Source organism: Micromys minutus (genome assembly GCF_963924665.1).
Source record: "Micromys minutus genome assembly, chromosome: 13".
In the NCBI taxonomy this organism is placed as follows: domain Eukaryota; kingdom Metazoa; phylum Chordata; class Mammalia; order Rodentia; family Muridae; genus Micromys; species Micromys minutus.
Genome location: NC_137982.1, coordinates 2,741,236 through 2,767,135, shown reverse-complemented (window position 1 = coordinate 2,767,135; position 25,900 = coordinate 2,741,236). Strand labels below are relative to the sequence as shown.

General features: G+C 54.8%; 1 protein-coding gene across 1 annotated transcript in view; it reads left to right on the top strand.

Moving 5' to 3' along the window:
• The window catches only part of NOTCH1 (notch receptor 1), a 45,245-nt gene that overhangs the window by 6,082 nt on the left and 13,263 nt on the right, over nt 1–25,900 (top strand). The window contains exons 3-19 of the mRNA XM_080927733.1: nt 11,799–12,061; nt 12,608–12,946; nt 15,416–15,538; nt 16,006–16,239; nt 16,767–16,922; nt 17,091–17,276; nt 17,555–17,668; nt 18,736–18,849; nt 19,154–19,387; nt 19,467–19,577; nt 20,297–20,489; nt 20,954–21,099; nt 21,295–21,408; nt 23,216–23,335; nt 23,598–23,750; nt 24,357–24,585; nt 25,078–25,279. Of these exons, the coding sequence (XP_080783859.1) occupies nt 11,799–12,061; nt 12,608–12,946; nt 15,416–15,538; nt 16,006–16,239; nt 16,767–16,922; nt 17,091–17,276; nt 17,555–17,668; nt 18,736–18,849; nt 19,154–19,387; nt 19,467–19,577; nt 20,297–20,489; nt 20,954–21,099; nt 21,295–21,408; nt 23,216–23,335; nt 23,598–23,750; nt 24,357–24,585; nt 25,078–25,279 (3,031 nt within the window). The remainder of the gene's footprint in view (nt 1–11,798; nt 12,062–12,607; nt 12,947–15,415; nt 15,539–16,005; nt 16,240–16,766; nt 16,923–17,090; nt 17,277–17,554; nt 17,669–18,735; nt 18,850–19,153; nt 19,388–19,466; nt 19,578–20,296; nt 20,490–20,953; nt 21,100–21,294; nt 21,409–23,215; nt 23,336–23,597; nt 23,751–24,356; nt 24,586–25,077; nt 25,280–25,900) is intronic.

Here is a 25,900-nt window from a genome sequence, read left to right as displayed (position 1 = left end):
CGAAGGGCTGTGATCAGCCCTGCAAACTCGGTGGCAGAGGGTTGGGTTTTCCCAGAGGGCCTGGCCCACCCTGCTGGTTTCATCTCCAATTTATTGGTGGGAAAACAAACTGAGGCTAAGGGTGAAGAGGCTGGGGGTGGGGAACCTAAGGGCTTTCACCTTCATGTGCAGGCGTAACCAGAACTTTCCAGACCTTTCCCAGAGACTGAGGGGGAATCACCAGCTTTAACGAGCGGCTGGCTTCAGGGCATGGTTGTGACTAGGTCAGGACGTGTCTGATCCCCCTTGTTTCCCAGGCAGGGCACACCCTGGCACCTGCTGGCTGGAACACACAGACCAGCTGGTTGGGATGAGCTGTACTCCAGCCTCAGTTTACCCCTTGTGCATGAGAGGGCACCTGAACCTCCTCTGCTGTGTCGAGGCTGGGCTGAGGGATAACCTATGTGTGTTAAGAGTGGCTGCTTTTGGAGGTAGCAGCTCCTAGGACTAGCCATGTGGCAGGGCCAGTTCTGCGAGCTGGGACATATTTTGGCCTCAGTCTGGGGACACCCTGCTAGAAAGGGGAGGGTAGTGGATGTCTTTCCTGTGGCCTTACCCACAGTCCAGGATTCTGAGGACTGATTTGGGAGATGGGGCTTTGGGGTGGTAGATTACACATTTTGTAATATTTGCCATTTGAGCTATGGAAAATACACAACGCAGTATACTTAGCAGAGGCATGGATTGCACAACCCGTCAACCTATCCAGTTCCAGACTCCTTAATCACCCCAAAGGCAGCTGCTTCCCAGCCCCCTCCCCTCCCTGGCAGCCACTGAACTGCCCTCTGTCCCTGAGCCTTTGCGGCTCCATTTCCTGTGACAGAAGTTACCCAGTCTGTGGCCAGTGAGTGCTGCTTTCTGAGCATGGCTGATGTCAGGGTCTTGCTGTGCCACCGTGGGTGCCAGCTCTACACTCCTGTTAGGATCGTTTCCAACTTGTGTCACCATCAGGATGAGCCCTGTCGTGAGTCCTGTCAACTGCACCATGGGGTCAGAATGTACATCTGGGCCTGCGCTGCCCCCTGGGAATGTAGGGCTCCTTGATTGGGACCTGATGTGCTCCCATTTCGGTCACTGATAATGTGCCCAATGCCCACAGTGGACTCACAGCCAGTCAGCCTTCCAACGGCCATCTAGCCCCTTGGCCTTTCACAACCTGAAGGGAGAGCTAGTGGAGCGAGCCTGCGCGCCCGGTACAGGACAGTGGAGGAGGAGGAGCTTTGTAAAAGGCTCCATATGTTCTGAAGCCAGGATCTAGGGTGGCTACCCACCTAGGCACCCAGCTTTGGGGATATGGGAAGCTAGGGAAGATGGGCCGCTGGAGTCAGCCTTAGTCTCCAAAGATTAAAGCTTGGGGAACCATGTGTCTGAGTGCCCTAGGCCTTCCACAGCCTGGTGTGGGGCCCACTACAGGGTGGTACCTACAGTACCCTGGATGGGTCTACAGGCAGGGGCCTTAGCCTGTAGGGGCAGTAGGGAGAGAAGCTTTGGCTCTGCCTTCCATAGGCTTATGCTGTGGTCTTCCCTCCATGGACTAGGAGATTTGAGCAGGCCTGTCAGTCTATGGATAGCCGAAGGCTGATCCTTGGGAGGGGCATCTAGCTCTATGAGATGAGAGACCCCAACCCTTACCTTACAGGTAGAGATTATCCTTCAGTTGCCTCTGATGCTCAGAGGGACGTAATATCTCCTGCAGAACTGTCTCCCTAGCCAGCACAGGTGTCCCCAGTGGCAGGGGTAGGGATGGTTGAATGGACTTGGCATGTAGGGGCTGCTTTTCCAGTGTTCCTGAGACCTACAGGATTCTAGGACTTGCCCTCCCCCAGGGACCTTACCTCTAGACTGGGCCTTTTATTTCCTTAATTATTGATTTATTTTTCATTTTATGAGCATTAATGTTGCCTGCGCGTGTGTCTGTGTGAGTGCTGGATCCTCTGGTGCCGGAGTTACAGACAGTGGTGAGCTGCCATTGTGGGTGCTGAGAATTGAACCTGGGTCCCCTGGAAGAGCTCGTAACTACCAAGTCATCTCTCCAGCCCGTGCCATTTTGTTGCAGCCCCCTGCACTGAAGAGCTCTGGGTAGAAGGCGTCCCAACTTTACCCTGTGCTCCTGCCATATATAATGTAGGCTAATTCTTCTTCTTCGGCCTGCTCCTCCCCCTCCCACTTAAAGTAGTTTATTTGATTGGTACTCACCAGGTGAGTTACATCCGCTGCAGAGGCACAGGTGGGAATGGCTGGTTCCAGCATTGCCCTAACAGGCAGATAGAGGAGTAGTCACTGGGCTTGTGCTGGTTTATCCTGTCACCTGGCTTGGCGTCTCTGTTTGACTGAAGTGCTTGAAGCGCTGCCCTTCTGAACGAGACAATGAGCCTCTGGTCATCTGTTGATGATGCTAATTTGCTGAACAAATTCTTTCACAGGCAGTGCCAGAGGCCAGCCTGACCCAAACCCCAGCACAGTCCTGGGAAGGCGGGTCCTGCCACATGGACTGTCAGCTTCTGTGAACAATTTTCTCTGTGCAGTCGGCGGAGGATTTTGAGATGTGGATATGCCTACCCCTTGAGAGTCCTTAGACCTCAGCTGGAGGACAAAGGACTGTCCTTCTTCCAAGATGATATCCAGGCACCGAGGCTATAGCTCAGCTCTGGGCCTCCTGCCTTAACACCACATGTGGGTCACCCTGTATGAATCACAGCCCAGCCACAGGGAGGCCAGGGAGCCGCAGGCCGCATGGAGGCCACTGACTTTCCTAGAGAAACATCTGTGTTTAATCAAGTTCAGGAAGAAAGCTGGGCCGGAGCCTGATCCCTGGTGCAGGTTTTCCCACGGTCCAGAGGCGTGTGTGCAGTGTGTGTGTGTGTGTGTGTGTGTGTGTGTGTGTGTGTGTGTGTGCATGTGTATGTGTGTATGCATGTGCCTGTGCACGTGTGTGTGCACGTGTGTATGAGTGTGCATGTGTGTGTTCGAGAGAGTGTGTGTGTGCATGTGTATGTGTGTGTCTGTGTGTTCCAAGCATGCGAGGGGGAGGAAGCAAGGTTGACAGTGAATTTCTTTTCTCTGCATGCTCCATCCTCTTTTTTTTTTTTTTCCCCGATCTTTTAGGGTCTATTACTGGTCCTGAAGTTGCCAGTTCAGCCAGCTGGTACTTGGTCTATTGAGTTGATATTTAGTGTGTTTGTGTAGGTGTGTTCATGCATGTATGTGTGCTTGAATATTGGTGTGTGTGTAGAGGCCAGAGGTCAACACTGGGTGTCCTCACTTTGCATTCCATCTTATTTTTTACAGCAGGGTCGCTCACAGAACCTGGAACCCACTGCTCCAGCTAGATTGGCAGGTTAGCAAGTTCCAAGGATCCTCTTGCCTCAGCCTCCACAGCACTAGGATTACAGATGTGTGCTGCTGTTTCTGGCTCACGTGGATGCTGAGGGCTGACTTTAGGTCTTTGTGCTTGCTCAGCAGACACCAACTGACAGAGCCAGCGTCCCAGTGTCTTTACTTAAAAGCAGATTCGCAGGTGGCGTTCTTAGTGCACAGCGTCCCCCACTGTAGACCAGACCCCAAAGAGACCCGGGAAGGGAGTGGCTCACACTGGGATCTGATCTGCTCTCTCCGGGCTCCCGGGGCCATTGCTCTGCACGAGGAGGAATGTGGGTGGTAAAAGCTGGAAAGATCACTGAGGTCTGAACGGCGGCAGCTCAGCCTCCCACCATTTCCTCTCAGTTTCGGTTCTGAGTGAGCGGAAACAGCAGTTACTGGAAATGAGGTTTGGGGGGAAAGTGGGGCTTCTAGTGTATGTGCCGGCCCTGAGGTGGCTGGGGTAGGGCCGAGGCTACTGTGTGCTTGACCGTCTGCTGCTCTGTTTCTTGTCTGGATCTGGTTGATCATGGCTTCTGTGTGAGGTGGGGCTTTCCTTCCTTACTTCCTCTTCTAAGGGTGAGACAAGGATGACCTCAACACCGTCTCAGAGCCTAATAGTGGAAAGCAGGTGGGGCACTGGTTTGTGGGACTATGATGTGACAGGTCGGGCCATGGCTCAGAGTCTGGACCTAGTATGTGGTACTGGCAGCCGGGCACAGCTGGGCACTCTGGTCAGATGAGCTTGGGCAGGACCCAGGCCTCTATACCAGGCTGAAAGTTTTCAGAGGCCACAGTGAAGGCTGGATCCCCTCCCCTCACAATACACTCTGACTTGGCCTGTGAACCAGGATTGTCCCTCTAGCACCCTGTTCCATTAGGCTGTGCCTGGTCAAAAGCTCAGATCAAGGATTCTTCTTTCCTCCAGAGCTTCCTCTTTGGATGACAGGACCCATACCCTTGGGGTGACGGGATGATTCCATGGGGCCACTGTAGCTAAACGTGCTGGCTGGCCGGCCTTGCTGATGATATATGGGCTTCATTTGTCTTGTGGGGGGGGTCTCACTTTGAAACCCTGAGACTCCAGAAAGTGCCTAGTTGACCTTGGGCAGCTCAGACCTGATGGGGCATGTCCTTTTCATTGTGCTCAGTCTCAGCTAAGGATTGGAGAGGTCACAAGGATGCCAGAGAAGTGAAAAGAGGCCTGGCATGGGCTATCAGTGTCCACTGGGGCAGAGAGGCCAGTGTTCCACTGGCCTGGGACACCCTGGGTCCTATCGGCTCCCTCCTCAGAGCACCTCCTGTTCCATGGACCCCTTCTAGAGCAGGGTATATTCATGGCCCTCCTCCTCTTCTCAGCTTCACTGTGTCCTAAGACGGAGCAAGAGGTTCTCATGGACAGCCGGTACATTGTGAGACTTTTTGTGACCAGGATTGGGATGGGACCTAGCTATCTGCTGGGGTATGGGGCCCTGCCAAGCAGGGGACTTCTTCCTTGCTGGAAGAGTTTTGAGGGATGGGGTGACCTCTGAGGGCCCCACCAAAGCTGCTGGCATCCTAAGGATTCACTGGAGGCCCTGGAAGAACGCAGCTAAGGTCTGTCCCACTTTGTGCCTGGCAGCCGGTGGGGCTCTGCCCAGTAGATATCTGGACACGGGCTTCACCAGCACATCTTCAGTGCCACCCGGTGGAAAGAATATCCACAGGGATGGTGACAAGTGGCCCTTCTGCTAGGAGGGTCCTAAGGGGCTTGGAGAAGCCGGGAGTTTCGTTCGAGGTCTCCCTTGCAATGGCAGGGGCCTCCCAGTTCCTGGGCCCCTCACTGAGAACTCTGCCTCCTAGGAGTTTTGTTTCAGCCAAACTCCCTCATTGTTTCCCTTTGCCCCCACCCCTTTTTCTGGGGAGATCAGGTGACCAAAGAGACAAGGCAGTTTGGGATAGAACTTCTCAGATTCCCAGGAAGTCTCTGCTACTCTGTCTTTTAACTGCGCCTGTTCTCTAAACCAAGGCCTCTCCACGGTGGGCAACAGGAATGAAGCACTACAGAATCTGGAGTATATATGCAGAGCCTGCTAAGCCTCTGTCTTCCTATCTGTAAAATGGGCCTAGCCCACCTCCAGGACTGTAGTAAGGTCTATTGAGGTGAAGCTTCTGGCATCCAAAGGCCAGTTTAGCCAGGTGGGAGCATGTCTTTTCTTTTGGACCTTGATGGGGGAGGGGACAGAGGAACAGAGTAGCCTCTGGACAACTCCCTCTCACCATCTTCATGTTTATTTGGGGAAGCAGAGATGGACAGGTGCCATAGTGCTTTTGGCTTTGGTGTGGATCTCAGTGTGGGGTGTCTAGCTTAATCTCCCTCTGGAAGAAGCTTTTTCTGCTTAATTGGAGCAGCTTCAGGTCCAGGGTTCAATTCCACCCTGCACAGGCCAGAGAGGCCTATAGTATCCTCTATGGCCATTCCTAACCTTCCTTGGTACTGCTGCACACACAAAGCTTGTCCCTGTGAGTCCCAGGGACCACGCAGAGTGGCTGGCAGTCATTGTGGAATGCCAAAGGAAGACACATTCCCAGCCTTGTTTGCAACTTGGGGCTGTCTGTTGTGGGCTGATCAAGCAGGAAACTGTCCCCAGTGGAGGCAGGAGCTTCAGCAGGTGTTTTTCATACCCTAACAGTGACCCCTGCTTCCTGGTGACCCTAGTTTGCTGGATGGTGCTTTCATTAATGGTGGAAGGGGCAGATTGGGTGGGGTCTCCCACCCCTGTTCCCGTAGGTCACCACTTCCCACAGACCAACTCCAGGAAACTGTTTAATTCCCCCTTCTCCCAGGAGCCTTTTTGTCCCCTCAGAGGGACCTTCACATGCAGCAGTGGGGAGAGGGGTATTGTTTTCTGTGTAGTGGGAAAGGTGGCTTCCCTGGAGGGCAGGTTCCAACCTCAACTGTCTCCCACACAAAGGGCTTCCCTGAGCCGGGTCAGGAAGCTGGTGCTTTTCCTGAGCTTCCTTTTTCAGCATATTTTAAACCACCCAAGGATGCAACTGGGGGGAAAGATTGGAAGACAAAAGAGCTGAGTGTGCTGGGAGTGGTTCTTTGAGCTGGAAAGCTTGGGCCCTGGCTTCGACCCCAGCCAGCCCCACAGCCACCTGTAGGCATGATACACCCGCCCTAGCTGTGACCCACGTTCCTGTTCTGTCCACTACTGACTGTCCTTCTAGTCTGAGCAGCAGCTGATGTTCGGCGCAGGGGAGTCTACTTCCCACAGCCCTTACTGTCTGTCTTCTCAGCTTCCTGCTGCTGTGGGAGCCAGGGTCCCTAAGGCCTCAGAGGCTGGGAGGAGAGCACAGTTGAGTTATTCCTGCCTGCCTTCCCTGCTGGCTGTAAACAGCAATGGTGCTGTTCCCTCTGGGAACGATGCTAGCTGTGCATGGGCTTGCTACCCACAAGCTTGTGTACCTCATCCAGACACAGTGGGGCAGGAAGCTGGGCTGGGGATATGAAGGCAAGAGACCATGAGGTTGAAGAGAGCTGTTTTCACCCCCATGTTCTAAATGATCTTCAGACAAGTGTTTGGATCCAGGCAAGTTTAGGAGGAAAGCTAGGTCCTTGTATGCTTTACTAAGGAGTCACCCAGCCTGCTGTGAGCACCTTAGTGCGGCACTAGGATTTGGGGCCTTGGGCTGGCTCTGCTCATGTCCCAGGGCTGAGGTCCCAGAACCTCTCTCCTGCCTCCAGAAGCCTTTGCCATGGATGGGGCTGAGGTTGTTGATTCTGTGAAAACCCTACAGTTGAACTGGGCTGCTTGAGAGGTAGCCCTGGTTTTGGACCCATTGTGCGAAAGGTGGGTAGCAGGCAGCCAGCTTCACCATATTTTAGCCTAACAGAACAAAGTCAGGCTGGAATATGGGTCTGCATAAACCATCCCTTGGGTACAAGAGAATGCTCACCACTTGTTGAGTGGGAGCTTGCAGAACAAGGGCTTCAGCTGTACTTGGGCGGCTCCAGAGACAGGTAGAACAGACTAAAGAAGATAGGAGCTTCCTCTACCACCATCACCTAGTGCCAGATACTCTCATGGTGCGGAGGGCCTGAGGTGTGCAGACACGCACTGAGCCACCCTCAGCCCACCTTCCGCCTCTGGATCTTAGATGCAGTGTCTACTCTGGGCCCTCGGAGCTCAGACACCTCAGTGCGGGCCCTGGTCGCAGAGAAGAAGCAAGAGCCTTGGTACTCAGTCAGGGGCCTGTGGTGCCTCCAGTCCTCAGTGGGTGTTTTACCTGCGCAGTGAATACATTCCTTGAGGGACAGGACTGTAAATTATGACTCAAATCTAGCCATGCCCAGAGTGAGAGTCCCTTAGCACCTTGGATCTGCTGGTGCCTGCTGTAAGGGCCTCTCTTCAACCTCCCCCCTTGGCACGCATGCGCACGCTCACACACACACACACACACACACACACACACACACACACACACACACACACACACACGCGCGCACACATATTCAGCTCCCTTACAAAACTGAGGGCAAACCAAGAATTCCATCTCACCATGTAGCAACTAAAGCAGAGCTGGGAAGGCCCATAAAACATATCCCCTTCTGGAAATGCTTTCTCTTACCCCAAAATTCCTCTGGGCACTGGGTTATGGGAAACCAATGAAGGGGCTCCACTATTGACAGACCCCCCCACCCCCTAGCTATCTCAAGTCTAATAAACCTCTGATCCTTTCTCCAGCCCTGCTTGACCACAAACCCAGCAAGGGCAGGAGCTAAGGAACTCCCATTACAGTCCCTCTGCCCCCTCCTCATTTTGGGGTGGAGGGAGCTGTCATCTGTCCCCTGGGGGCGGCAGATGGCCATGTAGTTTAGAAAGGAAAACAGCACAATTTAGAATTAGTCCCGGGTGAGAGGCCACAGCAACATCTGCCTCTGGATGCTTTGGGGAGTCACATTTCCATGGAGTGGCGCTGCCAGGGAGTTGGGAGGCAGCACAGTGGAAATACTGAAGCCACCAACAAAGCACAGGCAGCAGTTGTGGGATGACAGGACAGGGGCCATTTGTGCTCCTCTGCATCTGCAGGAGCCCCACCCCCTTCCTGGGCCCCAGCCTGCCTGTTACTCACCTGCAGCCAGCCACAGCGGGACAGGTCACACCCCAGGCGGTGGAGTATGTGGTGTAGAAGAGGCAAAGTGCTCCAAGGAGCCCTAAGAAGGAAGTAAGGAGAGGGCACACCTGCCATGGCCGGGTTCCCACTGAGGAGGCCCTGAGTGCCAGGGGAGAGCATCGCAGAACACAGGTGATTCTCCTCTTGTTGACGGTTTAGGCTCTCATCCTGAGGAAGTCCCACCTTTCAGTCGTGGGAGGGTCTTTCCCTACCTAGACAGGAGGTGACCTAGGAAGCAGAGAACATCCTGGGTCACTTGGGAGGCTCTGGTTGGTACTCAGGGACTCCCCAGTGAGTGAGGATTCCCATGCATGGCTTCTGTGCCTCTGTGTTGTTCACATCTACCAGTCAGTGTTGATGACCAAACGGCCACTAACGCTGGGGATATAGCAGTGGGGGATTGTGACCATGGCTGTAGTCCAGCTGTGTCCTCAATGTCCCTTATTAGCGACATCTGAATGCTGTGAGGAGAGAGTGTGGCCAGGTGGTTAGTACAGAGGTCAGACAGGTAGGTCCCAGACAGAGAAGGGCATTTTAGCTGCTGTTGTTTGGTCCCCAGCCCCCAGTCCTGGACCTGGACCTGGACCCTGCTACTTGGCTCCAAGCATCTGAGGGATGGTCCCATCCAAGTGGTCCTGCTGGTCCTCCAGCTACAGCATGCTGGTGGTGGATGGTAGCCTCACCATGGTAGTAGGCCCGGCTAAGCAGCATGCCTGAGCTGTGGTGGCACTGGGGTGGACAATGGGCCTTCTCAGCCACCACATTCCCCCATGGAGGAACTTTCCTGGCCACCAGCTTCCCAGCTCCTGCCCCACCTGCTGCTGTTGGCTGGCCTCTCCCAGCAGGAGCAGCTGTCCCCTCCACAGATGCACCTGCTCCCTGCTACCCTTTGTCCACGCTGCCGGTGCCTGATTTATTGGCCATATTTTCCCCCTTGCTGGTCCAGCAGAACACAGTAGTGTTGGCAAGTGTGTATCCCATCTAGGCGGGATCCCCCAGTCTTCTCATTGTGATTCAGGGTGCTGTTCGGAACACGGCCCATGGCTGGAGGGGAAGAGGAATGTGAGCAAGTCTGGAGCCTTTACCCTAAGAGACCTAGCAGGGGGTTGCATAAGGCCTGGAGACCTAGCATGGCATTGGGCTTGCCCCATTTTTCCCACCCCGGGGAAATCTTCCCTTCTCTTGGAGCCTCAGTCTCACTGGGCTAGAGACACCCCCCCCCTTAGCCTTCAGGAATGGGTGGAAGGCAGCTCCCTTTAGCTTTGAAGATGAAGCTCCCTCTGTCCCTTAACACTCCCTCCCCCGTGACTTCACCAATGGCTGGGAAAGAAAAAAAAAAACCTTTTCTCCAAGTGGGCTGAGGCCAACCCTACCCGACAAAGGGGCATTCATCCAGAGAGGAGGGCTGCTTCTAGGGGCCAGCCTCAGCGGGCAGGTCCCAGCTCCCAGCAGCCCCCCCAGCCGGCTAGTAATGGGACCCACGGGCAAGACTGCCTCCTACTCTCACCAAGGCTGATTCTGCCAGAGCCTAGGTACCCCAGAGAAGTAGGTGTGGGTACCAGTGGCCGGCCACACTGGTGGGGAGGTGCCCTCCAAGGCTACCCCATGCAGGAGGAGCCAGATGTCCCCCCCCCCCAAACAGATACTTCCCATGCTGGACAGGAACCATTGCAAAGGCTTGAGTTAACTCCCCGGGGGGTGGGGGTGTGACTTGTTTTCTTTAAGCCAGTTGGTTTGAGACTTTTGGCTTCTGGCAACAGATGGTCACCAGAGTGGCCATTTTATGTCTTCCATACCCAAGCGGTAGACACAGATGAAAGGCTTCAGAGAGGACAGATGCCTCCCAGTACTTCTGCTGAGATACCTGACCCCAGGCCTCACGATGCCTACAACAGCTCTCATTGGGGAGGCCTCTCCTGGGGCTACCCTCACACAGGGGTTAGAATATAAATCAGCAGTTCAGAAACAAGTGGGGACTAACAGATTGGCTGGAGGTAGGGATTGAGGCAAGTTACAACCATAGCTTTGGGTGCTTGGGGGTGGGGTGGGGGAGAGGGTCAGTGTGTATGCCAGTGAGCAGGCTCTGGAAATCAGAATGGCTGTTGGCAGGGGCTGTGTCCACCCAGCACCTGGCTGTGACCCTGCCATTGGGGCCGCCCTGTCAGCTAGCACGTTCTGCCTCAGAGCCTTTGCCTCTGGGAAGAGCTTGGCTTGGCGGCTCCCAGAGCCTTCTGTGGGAGTACGGGGCTAAGAGGTGGGGCAGGAGTGGGGTCAGGGATTTATGGCCCAGGCTCTGGGAGCTAGGCAGGCAGGTGGCTGAAGAGGCTACTGAGGCTGGGGCAGTGGTGGCCTTGAGCTTGTCCATGCAGGGAACCAGTGAGTCTAATCCTGGAGGCAGGAAACCCCTCACCTGTCTGGAGTGGGGACAAGCTCTCAGCCTAGATCATGTCCTCAGAGGAAGGTGCTGCTACTGCTGGGTGTGTGGCACAGAGAACTTGTGGCCAGAGGTTTATTTGTCCCTGGAGGGGGGTTGCCATGATGGTTGGGGGTATGATATGAGAAACCTGTGTCTAAGAGCTGAGTTGTAGAGAGTGGGCACCAGCCTGCATCCTGGCGTAACCCCCTTACTCCAGGGCAGGAACTGAATAGAGAGAAAGCACATACAGTCTCCAGTCTGCTCGGCTTCCCGCCTTCACTGTGCTATTGATGTTTGAAAGTGGAAGGAACCGTGAACTCTTTTATTACCCAGATGATGCATATTCATGACAGAAGCTGGGAGAGAAAAACAGATCAGCCTCCTAAATGAGAGTTTCACAGAGTCCTGTCGACATCTCTCCACGGGGCTGGGGGGAGGGGCTGGAGGGGGAGGACAGCTCTGCTGGGCCTGCAGGGGCCCCTTCTCCGTGGCTCACTTTTGAGTATAGACCCAGGTTTGAAATCTGCCTGGTTTGAAATCCAGGCTAGTCTTGTCTCTAGCCTGGCCCCAATTAACAGTTATTATTTCTTTTTTATTGAGGTGAAGTTCACTTACTTTGTGAAAGTAACCACTTGAAAGTGAGCACCTCCGTGGCACTGCTGCAGGCTGCAGAGCTTACATCATCCCAGAAACCTCTGCCCACCAAGCAGCCACTGCACCTCCATTCTAGAGCCCGATCCCAGTTGTGCCTGCTGGAAGGGTCAGGTAGCTGTGGCCGTGAGAAAAGAGGGCTGGGGAGCTAACTGCCCTACATGTCTGTCAACAGCTGCAGCGGAGCCTTTGTGGGCCAACGATGCCAGGACCCCAACCCTTGCCTCAGCACACCGTGTAAGAATGCTGGAACATGCCACGTCGTGGACCATAGTGGCACCGTGGATTATGCCTGCAGCTGTCCCCTGGGTTTCTCTGGGCCCCTCTGCCTGACACCTCTGGACAATGCCTGCCTGGCCAACCCCTGCCGCAATGGGGGCACCTGTGACCTGCTCACCCTCACAGAGTACAAATGCCGCTGCCCACCAGGGTGGTCAGGTAAGGGCCGAAGGAATGCTGGGAACTTCATAGCTGGGACCCTTAGGCCTACCCCACTATCTGTGCTGACTTGAGACACTCTGGTACACCAAACTTTATCTTCTGCTGGCTCAGAGTTAAGCTGGGATCTACTCTCCAGGAAAATCATGGGGGTTCCTTGGGAACTCTGGTCCTTTCCAGCCCCGTATTATCTGATTTTTGGCTGCCCTATTCCAGGGCCCCAAACTCTCACTGTTTCTGTGAATAAAGGGGGAGTCCTCACGTAGTCCTCGTCTTACCATCTCCCTGTTGGGGTGCCTTGACGAGTACATGTTTTAGATGGCCATTCTTATTTTCTGTCCTTGGGCAGTCACTGGGTCTATGACTTCCAGTCCTCTGTATGCGGAAAGATGACCACATTTTGCATCAAATAGTAAGAATCGTGAAGATACCACTTTAGATCTATCCCTGGTTGGTGCCTTCATGATGTCTAAATCTGCCATAGGCTCATAGTGAGGCCTTGGCTACAGCTGACCCTCTTCCCTATCCTCCCTACCCCTGCCGCAGGAAAGTCATGTCAGCAAGCAGACCCCTGTGCCTCCAACCCCTGTGCCAATGGTGGCCAGTGCCTGCCCTTTGAGTCTTCATACATCTGTGGCTGCCCGCCCGGCTTTCACGGCCCCACCTGCAGGCAGGATGTTAACGAGTGCAGCCAGAACCCCGGGCTGTGCCGCCACGGGGGAACCTGTCACAATGAAATCGGCTCCTACCGCTGCGCCTGCCGCGCCACCCATACCGGTCCCCACTGTGAGCTGCCCTACGTGCCCTGCAGCCCCTCACCCTGCCAGAACGGGGGCACATGCCGCCCTACGGGGGACACCACCCACGAGTGTGCCTGCCTGCCAGGTAGGTTCCGTCTCAGTGTGCTGGCCTCGTGTGTGTTCTACTGTCAAGAAGGAAGCTTAGAGAAGGGCAGCAGCCGTGGAGCCATAGCTGTGGTGTAAGGGCAGGTCAGGATAGGGATACCAGAAGCCAGGTGACACTTTTAAGTGGCACCACACAAGTACGTCAGACCCCACTGGTCCATCTCTGTCAGGGCCATCTGCCGAGATCCACATTGCTTGGTACATGCTGTTAAGAGTGCCTTCTTTCTCCTGTTAAGAGTGCCTTCATGCCAGGCCTCCCCTGACCCCTAGCCAACTAATACCCACCTTGTCGATGCCTTTACAGATACTCATGAGCTATTTGGCATCCACATGTGAGTCTCTGTATGCAGGGGAGCACCTTGACGTGGGCAGTCCCTGGGGTTTCCCCCTGTCTCTAGGGATGGTAATTGGATAACAGAGCCTTGGGGCCTTAGGGGCCTCATGTTGTTCATTACTTCCTCCACAGCGTTCCTCCCACTGCCTCTGATGTCTCCCCAGGGGTGGGGCCTGCAGGCACAGCCCTACTCCTTTCTGTTGCCACACTAAGGATGGTAACTCAGAGATCTGAGGCAGCATGGCACTGCCGCCAGTCCGCCTTAGGCGGGGTGGGGTGGGTCAACATACCAGGCAGTTGAAGGGAAGGAGGAGTGGGCTCAGGAAATAGGAATAGATCTGGTTGCTGGGGGTGACCTTGGGCCACTCCCCTTGCAACCCCGGGGCCACCTTACCCCCTGAAAAAGGGAAGTTCCCTTCGGCCCAAAGCTTGCAGAACTAGCCTCAAGACTGCGTGCAGACACTGGCTTATGCATTTCCTGAAAGTCGTTGGGCAAGCCTGCACACTCACTGGCCACTTAGGCTCTCTGGAGGACTGGGGCAGGATCTTCATGCTCAGTAGGGCCCCAGAGATGTGGGTTTACATCTGTCTTGGTGGCCACCTAAGACCTCAGGTGTTAGAACTTGTTTTGAGAGGCTAGACCGGATCTGTCATGCAGACTGGGAGAAAGCAGCCTTGTTCAAAGAGCTTGTGCATGGAGCTGCTACCAATCCACCTTAGGCAGGGCGGGGTGGGTCTACTCAGAGTGCTGGGAGGGGAACAGGAGGGAAGCAAAGGTTGGGTGGGGTCCAGTTACCATAGCTGGTGGGTCTCAGAGGTTGATGTGCAGTGGCTGGGTCACCCCTAAAGACAGAGCATATACTACCTTGTGTGGAGACAGGCTGTTTCAGAGAAACAATTTTGTGAAAATTGTGTACCCAAATTGCTGTTGAAGGGACTCCGGTCTGGGCACAGTTATACCCACTGGAGCTCTGGACCAGGTTTCCTGAAGACAGTATGAACCAAGGAGCTAAGGTCAGGACACAACTTGACCCTGAGAGCTCTGACTGGGAACTGAGGTGACTCTGATGCCTGTGTCCTGCTGAGCCTCACCTGGTTCCCTCATGCTCTCCTAAGCCCACTTTCCCTGAGGATGCTCTACAGGCAGAGGAGGCTTTGGCCAGGCTCCACATAGGACCTATGATCCCTTTCCCTCCCCCACCCCAGTGAAATCCTTCTACACCTGCTCGGGGCACCTCCAGGCTCGCTTCTTCCTGGAAGCTTGCCCTGTGTTAGATAAATCTCTGCACACACAGGGAGACAAGCTACTTGGTCTTGCTGAGCCCTAGGCAAGGCACTAGGCTCCAAGTTGGTTCTTCCCTCACCAAGTGAGCATTTGTTCTTCACTCTGCCTTTTCTAAGCCTCCAGCTTTTTGCTGTAGTGCAAAAATGGTGGGGTGCGGGGGGAATCTTTGAGGAGGAGGCAAACAGGTGGCTTCTCCAAGGGCAGGAGGGGTTCAAAGGCATCCCCAGAGATGGTGTTAATTAGTAACTGGCTGCAGGTTTGGCTGTTGCCAGACTCGCCTTTCTGGGTTGATCATTGAACCGGCGGGAGTTGAGGAGATTAATAGCTAACTGGCTGCTGAGGACGCCCTCATGAAGGCCACGCTGCAGGCCACACCTTGGGGCCAGCCCCAGGCTAGATGGGCTGCCTTAGCCTGTAGAGGAGAGATAGTTGCCCTGGCTGCGCCCTGCGGAAATCACGGGTTCTGACTGAGAAGACCTGTCTGGATCCCCCCACTTGAGATCTAGCTTAGTACTCCCAAGCCCGGGTTCTAGCTCCAGCACTGTTAGGCATCTGTGGCTGCCCCACTGGTTCAGTGTAGACGACCCCAGGGTGCAATCATCAGAAACCCCGCTAGTGGTTTTGTGGCAGAACCTTCTAGAACACTATGTTCCTGGATCCCTGTCTGCTTAGTAAGCTCTTTACATACCGACTCTCCAGAGAGGCTCTGTCACCGGTGGACACAGGAGTAGGAACCCTTGTCCAGAGCAGGACATTGCAGGTCCATCCGGAAGCTGAAGGTACTGGAGCCCAGCAGAGGTCAGGCTAACCTACTGGCCCCTGTCCCACAGGCTTTGCAGGACAGAACTGTGAAGAAAATGTGGACGACTGTCCAGGAAACAACTGCAAGAATGGGGGTGCCTGTGTGGATGGAGTGAATACCTACAATTGTCGCTGCCCACCGGAGTGGACAGGTACAGGCTTGGGACTTGCACGTGGCAGCCTTCTACTAACTAAACTGCACACAAGAGTGGAAGGGAGGTCCGAACTCTGTTCCATGCTACAGAAGCCCACGCTGCAAGACCCGGGTAGCCCGGGAGGCTGGTAGGGCAGCTCCTGTGTGTCCAGCTGGAGTCAGCACAGCTCAGCATCAGATGGTTCCTGTGAGCTATTAGCAGCTCATACATACGCAGAATCAGGTTCCTGGCACTGAGCTGTCCAGGAGGAGTTCTCGGCAAGCTACCAGAGGGCTCACTGGTCAGTGATAGCCAGGTCAGCCATGAGATGACAGCCCTTCGGGCTGGAGAATGGGTTAATGTGCTGGCTGCACAAGTCATCTAGGAAGACTTCCTGGAAAGAGTGGCTTTTAGCCCCACAGCCCAGAGCAAGGAACTCATCTTGTAGCAACTCCTGAGGTTGATGGTCCTGTGGCCCCTTGCAGGTCAGTACTGCACGGAGGATGTGGATGAGTGTCAGCTCATGCCCAACGCCTGCCAGAATGGTGGAACCTGCCACAACACCCACGGTGGCTACAACTGCGTGTGTGTCAACGGCTGGACTGGCGAGGACTGCAGTGAGAACATCGATGATTGCGCCAGTGCCGCCTGTTTCCAGGGTGCTACCTGCCATGACCGTGTGGCTTCCTTCTACTGCGAGTGTCCACATGGGCGCACAGGTGTGTGAGGGCAGGAGTCTCCCAGGAGAAAGGGAACTTGGGTGTCTCACCATCCCTGGCTGCAAACACCCAGGGCACCACGAGTGAGGGGGAGGGACCAGCTTTCACTCAGGGTACAGAGCGGGGCATGCAGCTCAGTTGTAGAGTGGCTACCCAGCATGCACAGGGTCCTAGATTAAGTCCCCAGTGCCACAGGAGCTGTAGGTAGTGAAACATGCCTGTCAGGCCAACACCCAGGGAAGAACGGATCCAAAGTTCAAGGCCATCTTTAGCTATATAGCAAACTTGAGTTGAGCCTGGAATGTGTGAGACCCTGTTTTAGGAAAGGGGTGGGAAGAGATAAAGCTCTGTCTCTTTGGCACCTCCAGCAATGACAGAGGCATCCTGGTGATCCGAGCTTTGTAGGATGCTTGAGTGGGTCACAGAGGTTCACTCCAGGGTGTTGGGTCAGGATGGCCTGGCTGCAGCATCCTGTTAATCCCAGAATTGGGAAGAGCCCGCCCGCTCACCGCAGCTGCCTTCTCTAGGTCTGCTGTGCCACCTCAACGATGCGTGCATCAGCAATCCCTGCAATGAGGGCTCCAACTGCGACACCAACCCTGTCAATGGCAAGGCCATCTGCACTTGCCCCTCGGGGTACACGGGGCCAGCCTGCAGCCAGGACGTGGATGAGTGCGCTCTAGGTAGGTGCAGATGTAACAGCACAGGCAGCAGGAACAGGCTGGCTGTCACATGTGGGGGATGTGACCTGTCCTGGAGAAACACCAGTTTGATGGCATGGGCTGGGGCATGGCGGGCTGGTCTGGAGACCAGAAGGCCAGGTGAGCCCTCATCCGTGTCTCTCTCACCAGGTGCCAACCCTTGTGAGCACGCAGGCAAGTGCCTCAACACACTGGGTTCTTTTGAGTGCCAGTGTCTTCAGGGCTACACAGGGCCCCGCTGTGAGATCGATGTCAATGAATGCATCTCCAACCCATGTCAGAACGATGCCACTTGCCTGGACCAGATCGGGGAGTTCCAGTGTATATGCATGCCAGGTGTGTCTTATGCCGCTTCCCACCGTGGCGGCTGCCAAGAGCAGGCGCGGGAGAGTGAGATTTCTGTCGAGGTTGGCAGCATCTGGGAACTGAGGCCAGGATAACAGGACAAAGTGGAGAATGTACCCAGAGTTGGGTACACAGACCCTGAGCAGATATAGACATGAACCACTTGGCCTGTGTGAGGGAGGGTCATTTCTCTCCCAAGTCTTCAGTTGGAGAGCGCTTAGAAGGACCAACTGAAGCCATCCTCAGTCTCACCATCTGCTGTTCCACAGGTTATGAGGGTGTATACTGTGAGATCAACACGGACGAGTGTGCCAGCAGCCCCTGTCTGCACAATGGCCACTGCTTGGACAAGATCAACGAGTTCCTGTGTCAGTGTCCCAAAGGTGAGACCATCTACTTACCACAGGCTCTGTCCTCATGGTCTCTTCCCAGATGCCTTTGAGGGAGGATTTTGCCTTGTGAGTTGACTAGGATGTTTCCAGGCTTTCCTCAAAAGTAAAGGTCCACGTGAGCAGTGGGCATTATAGGGAGCCTGGCACCAGAAACCTTTACTAAAGGAGGGAAGGATGAACAGAAACTGAAGTGCTCCCCAGATAGGAGGGTCCACCTGCTTGGCCCTGTCTTCTTCTTCTTCTTCTTCTTCTTCTTCTTCTTCTTCTTCTTCTTCTTCTTCTTCTTCTTCTTCTTCTTCTTCTTCTTCTTCTCCTCCTCCTCCTCCTCCTCCTCCTCCTCCTCCTCCTCCTCCTCCTCCTCCTCCTCCTCCTCCCCCTCCTCCTCCCTCTTCCTCCTCCCTCCTTCTCCCTCTTTCTTCTTCTTCTTCTTAAGATTTATTTTATTTATATGAGTACACTGTAGCTGTCAGACACACACCATTACAGATGGTTGTGAGCCACCATGTGGTTGCTGGAAATGGAACTCAGTACCTCTGGATGAACAGTCAGTGTTCTTAACCACTGAGCCATCTCTCCAGCCCCCCTGTCCTCTTCTTGATGGTCATGGGAGTGAGACATAGTGTGTGGATCTGACCTATATGGCTGGGAAGGACTTGGAGGAACTGAGGAGGGGACACAAAAGCCCTGGGAAGGTATCTCTTGCCTACCCCAGAGCTGGACCAGGCCTTGGGCCTTCTGAGATGTAAATCAGCCATCCTAGACTTGGTTGAACTAGGGGAGTCCCATTCACAGCCTAGTGCAGCTGTAACCATAGCAACCAGAGGCTGTTTAGGAAAAAGGCCCCTCTGTTGGGCCAGGGAGGCAGCCAGTGAGCAGAGCTGATCAGAGGGGCAGGGTGCAAGGAACAGAATACAAGGGCAGCTTGAAGCCCGGAGGCCAGTGGCCCCTGGTGCCAAAGCACCCTCTGGGGAGCCATGTGAGCAGTCATGCAACTAAACTCTAGGGTGTGTGGGCAGCAGCCCAGGGGCTGTCAGACGTAACCATCTTCCCTGGCACAGGCTTCAGTGGGCACCTGTGTCAGTACGATGTGGATGAGTGTGCCAGTACACCATGCAAGAACGGAGCCAAATGCCTGGATGGGCCCAACACCTACACCTGCGTGTGCACAGAAGGTACAGGAGGCAGTGCGGGATCTGGGGGGTGGAACTCTTGGGGTTAGACAGGGGTGAGAAGGGACAGGAAACTGGGAAGGCCCTAGTTGGGGGCCATATAATCTGAGCATTAAGAATGTAACTCTGCGTTGACTCCAGGCAGAAGTGATGAGAACGTCCCAGGGTATGCGACACCCCCCACAGCCATCAGTGACCAGGCAGTGACCCTGGGCCTGCTCAGGGGTTTCCAAAGGTGTGGCCAACTGAGTGTTGAGGGGATAACTGGTCCCGGAGCTCACTAATACCCACCTTTCCTGCCATCTAGGTTACACGGGAACCCACTGCGAGGTGGACATTGACGAGTGTGACCCTGACCCCTGTCACTACGGTTTCTGCAAGGATGGTGTGGCCACCTTTACCTGCCTCTGTGAGCCAGGCTACACAGGCCATCACTGTGAGACCAACATTAATGAGTGTCACAGCCAGCCGTGCCGCCATGGGGGCACCTGCCAGGACCGTGACAACTCCTACCTCTGCTTATGCCTCAAGGGAACCACAGGTGACTGGCCAGAGCTGGCAGTGGGTGGAGAAAGGTGAGGCCAGGCCTGGAAGCTGAGCACATGTTACACTGCCCCTAGGACCCAACTGTGAGATCAACCTGGATGAGTGTGCCAGCAACCCCTGTGACTCGGGCACGTGTCTGGACAAGATTGATGGCTACGAGTGTGCCTGCGAACCAGGCTACACAGGTGAATGGCTGAAATCAGAGGTCAAGGTCAACCCTAGAGTCCTTAGATGAACAAGCTAGGTATCCACCTCCCAGATCTTGGTCTGCCAACAGTGGAGGTGTCATAAGGACTGGGTGGCCTCCACATGCCTGCTGTCCCCTGTCAGTGTCAGCCCTAATGGCCCAGTAGGCTGAATGGGGTGGCCAGAGCACTGAGGCCAGACTTTGGACTTGTGTTCTGCCTCTGACACCCTTAGATCTGAAAAGATCCGTAGCTTCTCTGAGCCCCGGGGACCTTGTCAACCAGAGGGAAAGTGGTACCTCTGTTCCAGAGATACCCTAGGAGGACAGAAGAGAATGGGTCTCAAGGCTGTAGTAAAAATTGACTGAAGAATGACTCGGTTGGTGAGGTGTTGGCCGGGCATGTGCAAAGCCCTGGGCTCAGTTCTGCTGTCACGTAAGCCAGACGCAGTATGTTTGTAACTCTAGCACCCAGGCATGGGAAGCAGGAGTGCCGGAAGTTCAGGTCATTCTCAGATACATAGTGGGTTTGTGTCCAGACTGGAGCACATGAGACCTGAAGCTACTGCACTGCAGTCACATTGCTACATAAGGCACTTTACCAAACCTCAAAATCCCATAGGTTAGCACATGGGGAAACTGAGGCCCAGCTAGGTTTAGCTCCAGGAGGGGTGGGCTCTGGGTGGCAAGCCTGGTATCTGAGCCCCTTCCCACCCACAGGGAAAATGTGTAATGTCAACATTGATGAATGTGCTGGCAGCCCCTGCCACAACGGGGGTACCTGTGAGGACGGCATCGCAGGCTTCACTTGCCGCTGCCCCGAGGGCTACCATGACCCCACGTGCCTGTCTGAGGTCAACGAGTGCAACAGTAACCCCTGCATCCATGGAGCTTGCCGGGATGGCCTCAATGGGTATGGCAGATTGGCCTGGGAGGTACCAGCTAGAAGCCTGGGGCAGACACAGGCTGGGTGAATGGGTGCTCCTGTGAGACCAGTGGCCTGAGGTCAGCCCCTAGAGTCTTCCCAGCATCCCTGGGCTGTGTCCTCACTGGCTAGCGTTAGCTCAGGATACACACCTTAAGGATATAGCCTCACACTGAGGCTGCTGAAGCAGTTGTCTGATACATGTGGTGACAGCAGCCTTTTGCCAGTGTGTATATGGGGAGACTGCTAAAGTCTTCACTAAAAGTGTTAACGTTTTATACAGAGGGTCAGTATACCGTCAAGGTCACACTGTCCCAGTCTAGAACCCTTGCATGGTCTTGGGCAAGGCGGGAACCTCCATCCCCGTGGATGATGTATCTTGCTCTCAGACTGGAACTGTAGTCCAGCAGGAGGGCTCTGAGCCCAGGCTACAAGCTCAGGCATCTCTGCAGGTACAAGTGTGACTGTGCCCCTGGGTGGAGTGGAACAAACTGTGACATCAACAACAACGAGTGTGAGTCCAACCCCTGCGTCAACGGTGGCACCTGCAAAGACATGACCAGCGGCTATGTGTGCACCTGCCGAGAAGGCTTCAGTGGTGAGTGTGCTGGGTGGCGCAGCAGAGTGGGTCCTTTCTGGTGGCCCGGGGCTGGCAGTACAACTCAATAGCATCCTCTTTCTCCGCCCACCTAACAAACAGCTGCTGGCATTTCTCAGGCTGGGCCCCTGGCTCTCCCTACTAAAGGCACGGGCAGAGGTTCAGGCCTACTCACGCTTGCTCTTCTTCCTCCAGGCCCTAACTGCCAGACCAACATCAACGAATGTGCTTCCAACCCCTGCCTGAACCAGGGGACCTGCATTGATGACGTTGCCGGGTACAAGTGTAACTGCCCTCTGCCCTATACAGGTATGAGCAGCCAGGACTGTAATTGGCTCTGGTGGTAACTAGTGGGGCTCACCAGGCACTGAAGGAGGTTCTGATCTTCGCTGGGGCCCTCAGATCCTGCAGCACTTGGGCCCGGTTCTGGGGGTAGTCACCAGAGGAGCAAACACAGAGGATGCCTGGGAGGAAGCTCCAGGGTGTGTGTATCGGGGTGTTTATCTGGCAAGTCTGGAGTGAGGTGGGCACTGGACTCCTCTAGAGAAAATCCAGGGGGATGATTGGTACACACTGCTTGGAATACCGTCCACTTTGCCTGTGCCTCTGGGGGCCCTGGCTGCCCTCCTCTGCTGGCTGGGCCTGGGATTCCTTTGATGGCAGCTTCTTTGTGTGAGGAGACAAGGAACCCTCTGTTCAGATGAACAGAGGCAGCTCCTGCCATGGGCACTGCCTGAGGAATGAGGAGAAGTAGACCCCCTGCAGGAGAGATGTGCATTGAGCATGAAAGCCCTGGCCACATGTCCCCTAACCCCTGCAGCTCCCAATACTGCCACTGAATACTGGTGGCTTCATGATGCTGCTGCTGCTGCTGCTGGGCTCTGGACATCTCAAGTGGGTCTGTGAAGGTGGAAGCCTTTCCAGTGTTCCTCTGATGCCTGACAGCTAGTGGTCTGGGTGCTGTTTTCTTTGACAAGGTTAAAGGGCCTGGATTTTGTCTCCTGTGTTGGTCAGTGAGGAAACTGTCAGCAGCCAGGCACACCCCATGTCCCTTTTGGTCTTGTTGCTATCGGGGGCTGGCGGGAGGAGTCAAGCTGTGCTGACCAGCTTCCTGCTAGCCTGCTTCCTGCTTCCCTTTGCACAATTGTCGGAAACTCTGTCAAAGTTCCTGTCTGCCCAGGTCACCGTGGAAACTGATAGAGAGAGAGAGAGGCCCTGGAGACTCTCACCAGCAGGCTAGGGACATGGTGGGAGACAAGGAAGATAAGGCTTCCTTGCTTAGCTCCTGGAGCCAACCATGGCCATAAACAGGAAAACTAGCCAGGATTACAAGGGGAGTCACCTGGGTTACACATGGCTCCCCCAAGTGGTTATCAGATTCACTGCCCTAGTGTGAGGCTGCACCCCATGCTCCCCAAGTAGGATATGCTTGGGGTAGCCACAGTAGCTCTGTCTCAGGAGTGAGCTTCCTGTGACCTAAACCCTTAGGATCAGCTCATTGCGTTTCCTGGATGGGGAGCAGGTCAGGGTCCTCTAGGCTCAACCACCTGTTACAGTAGGGTCTTGCTTTGAGGTTTTTCTGGTTGGGGAAGACCCAGGCTTTATCTTGCAGCATTTGGAAGATGAGAAATGGCTTCCAGGGCTAGATAGATGGCTCATGGAAAAAGAGTGCTTGTTGTGGAAACATGAGACCTATTACATGAAAACAGGATGCCACTAAACGCCCTAACCCCAGCATTTGGGAACAGAGACAGATGTATCTTGAGAGCTCACTGGCTGACCAGCCTAGCTAGAATGACAAGTTTCTAATTCAGTGAGACTGTCTCAAAGGAATAAGGTGCAGGGTTGGTAGAGGAAAGCTGACATCCGTGTCTGCTTCTGCATACACCCTTGTGTACACGTACACACCCACCCACATGCATATACTACACACTTTTTTAATAAGTGGCTTCAGAGAGAAATTTGATTCTGCTTTATCTCTAACTTCCTGTCTGTAACTGTCATTACTTCTGGGATCAGAGTCTGGCTGGCCAGCCATACAGCTCCTATTACCCCTCCCACGGAAGGCGCTATGGGCCAGGCTCACTGGGTTCTATCTATGTATCTTTCTTTCTAGGAGCCACGTGTGAGGTGGTGTTGGCCCCATGTGCCACCAGCCCCTGCAAAAACAGTGGGGTATGCAAGGAGTCTGAGGACTACGAGAGCTTTTCCTGCGTCTGTCCCATAGGCTGGCAAGGTGAGGCTTGCCTGGTCCCACCAAGCTGGGACAAGGATGGTGGGTGGGACGTCAGGGGCCCCGGCCAGGCTGTGGGACAGTCTCCGGAGATCAGCCCATCAGTGCTGAGTCACCTGCTCTGGGAAGCTCTAGGAGCAGAAGATGAACTCGGATGGCCCTTCCCGCTCCAACTCCATAGCCTTCTGTTCCCCAGGAGACAGACTAGCTGGGACAGAGGCTCAGAGGGTGGAGGCAGGTAACCAAATGAATTTCATCCTCACAGGTCAAACCTGCGAGATTGACATCAATGAGTGTGTGAAAAACCCGTGTCGCCACAGTGCCTCCTGCCAGAACACCAATGGCAGCTACCGCTGCCTCTGCCAGGCCGGCTACACGGGTCGCAACTGCGAGAGTGACATCGATGACTGCCGACCCAGTAAGTGGTGCCCAGCTCTGTCCGTCCCATATTTGGGTGCCTCTGTCCCTAAGCACACGTGGAAGGGAGCTGCTGAGAGTCTGAGGTGGGAAAATAGTCCTTGTGCCCAGCAGTCATGCAGGGCTGTGGGCAGGCCGTGCCCTCAGCTCGGTCCACCATTCGGAGGCTACAGACAGGAGGTGCCAGATTTCCCAACCCAGTTGAGTGATGTGGAACAGAGGCACAGACACTTCAAAATGGTGGCATGGGGCCCAGCTGTATTCAGCCTTGGCACTTGTCCCTCGTCAGGACCCCACTGAGTTGTGTAGGGCTTTGGGGACGCCCCCATCCTGAGTCAAAGCTAAGGGCGGAGAGAGATTGAGGAGAGGTCTGCCTGGCACCATCAGTGTCGGGGGGGATGACTGCCGTGGGAAGGAGTGTATGTGGAGCTGATCCCCTGAGCAGATCCCCAGCTCGGTGCTGGGGTCAGCCTGAGATGAGTGGTCCCATCCACTGGTGTCGTGGAGGTTCGCAGTGAGCTCTTGCCATCCCACGCCATCTTCTCAGCCTCAGGTCCCTACAGCATGGCCAGTGGCCACCCTAAGGCGCATCTTTCTGTCCCTTCAGACCCCTGTCACAATGGGGGCTCCTGCACTGATGGCATCAACACGGCCTACTGCGACTGCCTGCCCGGCTTCCAGGGTCCCTTCTGTGAGGAGGACATTAACGAATGTGCCAGCAATCCCTGCCGCAACGGTGCCAACTGCACCGACTGTGTGGACAGCTACACGTGCACCTGCCCCGCCGGCTTCAACGGCATCCACTGCGAGAACAACACACCTGACTGTACTGAGAGGTGGGTCCCGTCCTCAGCTGTGCCACAGAGAGATGGATGGTGGAGGCCACAGCGTAGCATCTCAAGTGGTGTGTTGCCTAGACCAGTGGGCATTCAGCACTGAGCTGAGCCAGCAGTGTCCCATCATGTTTCAGTGTCCCTCCTAAAGGGGCCTTTGTGACCTCCAGTGACTTAGAACAAGAAAGTTTATCCAGAGGAATTGGGGAACCAGCCTCCTTCCTATCCAACAACAGCTTTGTGATCCATCTTATTTCCCCTTTACCCTGGTTGCTAGGAAGCTTAGAGTTAAATATCAATCTCAAGCCTGATTTGTGATGTTTTCTGTAGTATTCTTATTTCACCCTTGATTCTTTTTTCAACCACCATGCATCCATATGCTATAAAAATCTTTGCTAGTGATTTAGTGTTGCAGCCAAGTAGGTAGAGAGTTGTCTCCCCTGGCAAGGACCTTAGGGTACCCCTCACTCTTCCCTGTTCCTCATCTGCCTCCAGCTCCTGCTTCAATGGCGGCACCTGTGTGGATGGTATCAACTCCTTCACCTGTGTGTGCCCACCTGGCTTCACGGGCAGCTACTGCCAGCACGATGTCAATGAGTGTGACTCGAGGCCCTGTCTGCATGGCGGCACCTGCCAAGACAGCTACGGCACCTACAAGTGTACCTGCCCACAGGGCTACACTGGCCTCAACTGCCAGGTGAGCTGAGACTGCAGGCTGTGACCTGGCCTAGGTGTCTCCCCTGCCCAATGCCCTGGGCCACGCTCCCTACAGAGGGTTCCCTGGGGTCAGAGAGCCAGAGTGAGTTCACATCCTCTGGAAAAGTGCTAAGATGGGTGCTCGTGAAGGAGGCATGTGGGCATGGATGCCAGCCAGGCTCTTGCTTCTGTGGAGTGTATTATGTGACCATCTATCCGAAGCAACCTAGGGGCAGTGCTGACTTCTGGTGGAGGATGTCCAAGGGAAGGCAGCCGGTGGGTTATAGAGAACCTTGCGGGACAGCACGGGAGACATGGAGCCCAGTCCCAGGTTGTTCCCAGGGCAGCAGGTGTTTGTGAGTCCTGTGCCTGAGAGTTCTTAGGTGACATTCTTTCTGAGCTGGTGGGGGCGAGAGTGGGGTAGTCAGGGCGTAGAATGCCTTACTCCAGTGGTGCTCAACCTGTGGGTCATGACCCCATATCAGATATTTACATAACAGTAGCAAAATTAGAGTTATGAAGAAGCAATGCAATAATTTTATGGGCGGAAGTCACCACAACATGAGGAACTGTATTAAAAGGTCACAGTGTTAGGAAGGTTGAGAACCACTGTGCTACTCAG